The sequence below is a fragment of the Lipotes vexillifer genome, unplaced genomic scaffold (genome assembly GCF_000442215.2).
Source record: "Lipotes vexillifer unplaced genomic scaffold, Lipotes_vexillifer_v1.1 scaffold135, whole genome shotgun sequence".
Lineage (NCBI taxonomy): Eukaryota > Metazoa > Chordata > Mammalia > Artiodactyla > Lipotidae > Lipotes > Lipotes vexillifer.
Window position 1 is genome coordinate 204,694 of NW_006774574.1, and position 4,435 is coordinate 209,128.

General features: G+C 40.3%; 1 protein-coding gene across 1 annotated transcript in view; it reads left to right on the plus strand.

The window, feature by feature from the left end:
• The window catches only part of SPX (spexin hormone), an 8,568-nt gene extending 4,185 nt beyond the window's left edge, over positions 1–4,383 (plus strand). The window contains exon 6 of the mRNA XM_007449367.1: positions 3,923–4,383. Coding sequence (XP_007449429.1) covers positions 3,923–3,981 — 59 coding nt within the window. The 3' untranslated portion in view covers positions 3,982–4,383. The remainder of the gene's footprint in view (positions 1–3,922) is intronic.
• The last annotated feature ends 52 nt before the right edge of the window (positions 4,384–4,435 follow it).

Sequence of the window (4,435 nt, forward strand, 5' to 3'; positions counted from 1 at the left end):
TTTTTTTTTTTTTTTTTTTTTTGCGGTACGCGGGCCTCTCACTGTTGTGGTGTCTCCCATTGCGGGGCATAAGGCTCCGGACGCGCAGGCTTAGCGGCCATGGCTCACGGGCCTAGCCGCTCCGTGGCATGTGGGATCTTCCGGGACTGGGGCACGAACCCATATCCCCTGCATCGGCAGGCGGATTCTCAATCACTGTGCCACCAGGGAAGCCCTAAAAAGGTCTTTTGAAATCAGAGAAAGTCCGCGGCTGACTTGGTTGAGTGGAGGGGATTATAATACTGAATTCAGCAAGTCTGCATTTATGCCTGCTAGGTGCCAGGCACTGGCAGGTAGAGAAGAAAATGGATTAAACAAAAGCAAGAATGAGAATGGCCTTTGCAGTGAAAAGGCAGGGTGAACAGTCAGTAGGACAGTAGACTGTGAGAGTCATGGCCATACTATAGCTATGACTACAACCACTGTTACTACTCCCTCTAGCTAATAATTATTGAGGGGTTTACTATAATGCAGTGGGTCAGGCACTGTTCCAAGCACTTGATGTGGATTAATACATTTATTAATAATTCATTAATCCATAACAAATGAATTACCTCCTAGGATTACCCACTGTCATTATCTACACTTTACAGACAAGGAAATAGAAGCACAGAAAGATTGAGTAGCTTGCCCACTATCACATTGCAGGTGCATAGGAGTACTGGAATAAAAGAACAGGGGGTAACTTATTCTTTATCTGAGAATCAATCAGATGGTCCATGGATTTTTACCAGAAAGAGGACGTGATGAAGGAAGATGAAACTGGTTATTGCTTATAGGGTAACCATAAGAGCAGTTACAATAGCTACAATATGGGAACATCTACTGTGTGTCAGATATTAATGCTAATCTTTATAGCCCAGAAAACTGACCTTTCCTGAGCTGTATATACTTTCCTAAGGTCCACATAGAGTGGAAGTGATATGGGGAGTTTACACGGCAGGAAGTGATATGGGGAGTTTAACTCAGGGCTGTGGGATGCTGTAGCTCTTTCAGCTATGCCCTGCCACCTCTCAGATGGATGGTGTTGAAGAGGAAAGGCCAGGGTGATGAGGTCAGTGAGAAACTAAGGCAGTCATTCAGGAGTGGAGTGATGAGGTCAGTGGGAATGGAGGCTCAACCCTGAGGCATACCGGAAGGAAGAGCAGATAAAAATCAAGGTCCTCGTGTAGAGCACAGGGAACTATATTTAATACCGTGTAATAAATCATAATGGAAAAGGATATGAAAAAAATATATGTATAACTGAGTCACTTTGCTGTACAGAAGAAATTAACACAACATTGTAAATCAACTATGCTTCAATAATATTTTAAAACGAAAGAGAGAATCCAGAGTCAAGCACATTTTTAAAGTGTTTTTGTGAGTTTAAAATGGTGATACTGACAAATGAAAATTCCTGTGGATATAATTAAGGTTCAGTTTGTGGTGACGGAGCCATTCTAGTGGATAAAGGTGTATAGGTCACTGGTTCTCTGCTCTCCATATGTGGACTGGTTCCATCAGAGTTCTCTGTAGAACTTGCTGAAAATACAGATTTCTTGGCCTCAGGTCCAGAGAGTCTGATTCCGTACTACTTGAGTGAGGCCCCAGAATCTGTATCCTTAAGAAGTTCACTCACATTATTCTGATGATGTCAGGTTTGGGAACAACTGGAAATTCAGAGCCAGTTAATAAAGGTTGGAAACATGAAAATGGAACTCTCTCCTAGGCCTCAGATGTAGTGGGAAAAGGGCAGATAATAAAGGATTTGCCCTGGAGAATAAATACCCAGAGATCAAGGGAAAGGGGGGAAATCATATCAGTGAAGGGACTTCAAAAGGAGCAGGCAGAAAGGTAAGAGGAGAGCCAGAATAACAGAGAATCTAAGAAGTCGAGGATGGAAAGTTTCAAGAAAGGAGTGATGAGAAGCATCAAATATAGCAGAATGCTTAGTAAGAGTACAGAAATCAAAGGAGAAGAAAGATTGTGTTGGGCAGGAAGGGTCGTTAAATCACGGTTCACAAGTCTTCCCCTCAGCCCCTGCCCAGTGGTATGATTTGCTGCTGCCTTGCCCGTTCTGAAACCTTGTTTCGAGGGAATTTAGGAAAAGAAGGTAAACTGCAGAGTTAAGAGATTAAGTGGATGCTTGCTGGCATGGCTTTCAGAATTCTTGTGATGAAAAGGTGAGAAAGAGTTGAATCATGGGTAGAAGATGCTGCATCCAAGGTGGTCTTTTCTAAATTCGCATTTGGCACTCTTACTGATTTTTTTTTTTTTCCGGCTGTGCAGCGAGGCATGCGGGATCTTAGCTCCCTGACCAGGGATGGAACCCATGCCCCCTGCAGTGGAAGGGTAGAGTCTTAACCACTGGAATGCCAGGGAAGTCCCTCTTACTGATTTTTGAAGTCAGTAGGAGGACAGTGAGGTTGGAGATGGATTGTTAGTGAAGTCTGAGATTTAATTGCTGGGAAGGTGTGCAGAGCCAGAAAGGAAAGTGAGCTGGAATGGAGAAGGTAGAGCTAATTAAAAAGAGGAGGGGAGGGATCTTCATTAGAAGCTTTACAGAAGAATGTGACTGTAGGTCTCCATTTCAAGTCTTTGTTGGAGAATAAATTCAAGTTTTTAATTATTGAAGTTTCCGAAGTGGCTTGTCTCTGATGATGAAATGAGGAAACAAAATTTTATTGGTCTAAATGGATGGGAAAGTTTTGGGTTCCCATATGATAGATTAATCACTAGTCACCTTTAATATTTTTATTCTGAAGTCCCTAGGTATTATTTGGACTTATTTTATGTAGTGGATTATTATTTTAAGTAGTGGATTGTTATCTTAATGGAGGATATACAGGGATGATTCCTTTCTTTTTTTTTTTTCCTTTCCTTTAAATACATACTAGTATATTTAAAATAGATAACTAATAAGGAGCTACTGTATAGCACAGGGAACTCTACTCAATACTCTGAAATGACCTATATGTGAAAAGAATCTAAAAAAGAGTGGATATTTGTATATGTATAACTGCTTCACTTTGCTGTACAGTAGAAACTAACACAACACTGTAAATCAACTATACTCCAATAAAAAGTTTTAAAAATAGAAAAATTTAAAAAAATTTTTTAATAGAGTAGCTGATTATCTGCAGTATTTTGAAGTTTGCTACCAATTCAGGTTAAACTATAACTCAGATATTCCAACCATATTGTAACTAACTAGAGGAAAGTGGTTTTCTCTAGAGATGACCTTACATAAAATGAGGAATGGAATTTTGCCTCTGGCAGCTTCCCCTCCCTTCCCCATCCTCAGTTTCAGCCCTTCAACCCATTTTTAGTCCCAGGAATCTACTGTCATCTCAGTCTGCTGTCCCCACCCCAGAGGTGATTCTTCCTCCTCTGAAGTTGTGCAGTCCTGCGCAGCTAACAAGTGTCCCTTCTTTTTGTCTTACTTCCACCCCAGACGTCTAGTTCAACTTGTAAGAGAATATGTGCAAATATGTTCCTCTGTCATCTTTCCCAGCTAAAATGCATTTTAACAGGAAATACAGAAGCAGTACCTTGATGCAAGTGAATGGTTCTACTGGGGGGTATTTTAGACATGAGGCATATTTAGAGCAAGACATGTGGCCTTTTCAGATTTCTATTAAACACACCATGTAATAGTTAAATTCACTGTAGAGATTCACATGTCAGATGTGAATTCCTCAATGCATACCAAGCTAAGGGGGAAATTTTTGAACAAAATCACTCAAAATCCAATTTGGGGGTGGTTTCCATAGCAGAGTGCCTGAGTCGACATAATGTAGGGGGGCAAATGTTTATCTCCTGAGGTTCTCTTCATCTTATATTTTCTTCTTATAAAACACAGGGTACATGTTTATGTTATGTATATTTTTTATCCTTACAGCTGGAGAAGAAAACTTTGATCAAACCAGATTCCTAGAAGATAATCTGCTAAACTGGTGAAAATATACCAGATTCCATTCAATTATAGTTCTGTTCTTGTTGAAAACATGAACCATGTGAATAATGCCTGTGGACCCTTTTTATCTTCATTTGTAATCTTAGGAACATGTGCAGCCAGTTTTATTCTTTCAGAAGCTAAAGTGATGTTGAGTTCTTAGTGAGAACATTGTTGCTTTCTTCCATTGCTTCAGGTTCTGTTTAGATTGCCTTGTGTCTTACTCTTGAATTTTTTAGCCCATTTATAATTATTAGGTTGAAGACTCTTTAGAGTGTTCTTTCGTTTTGTGACAACAAATACCCATCTTGATCTAATCATTCTTAGTTGTTTTTTTTCATTTTGTTACCCATTTGCACTGTCTTATCACTCAGCAGAGAATCTCCTCTCCTTTTCCCCCTTTTCTCACCTCCAAGGAGGGTGAGGCGGGGAAGCATGGCAAGATGGGAAAGAGGAGAG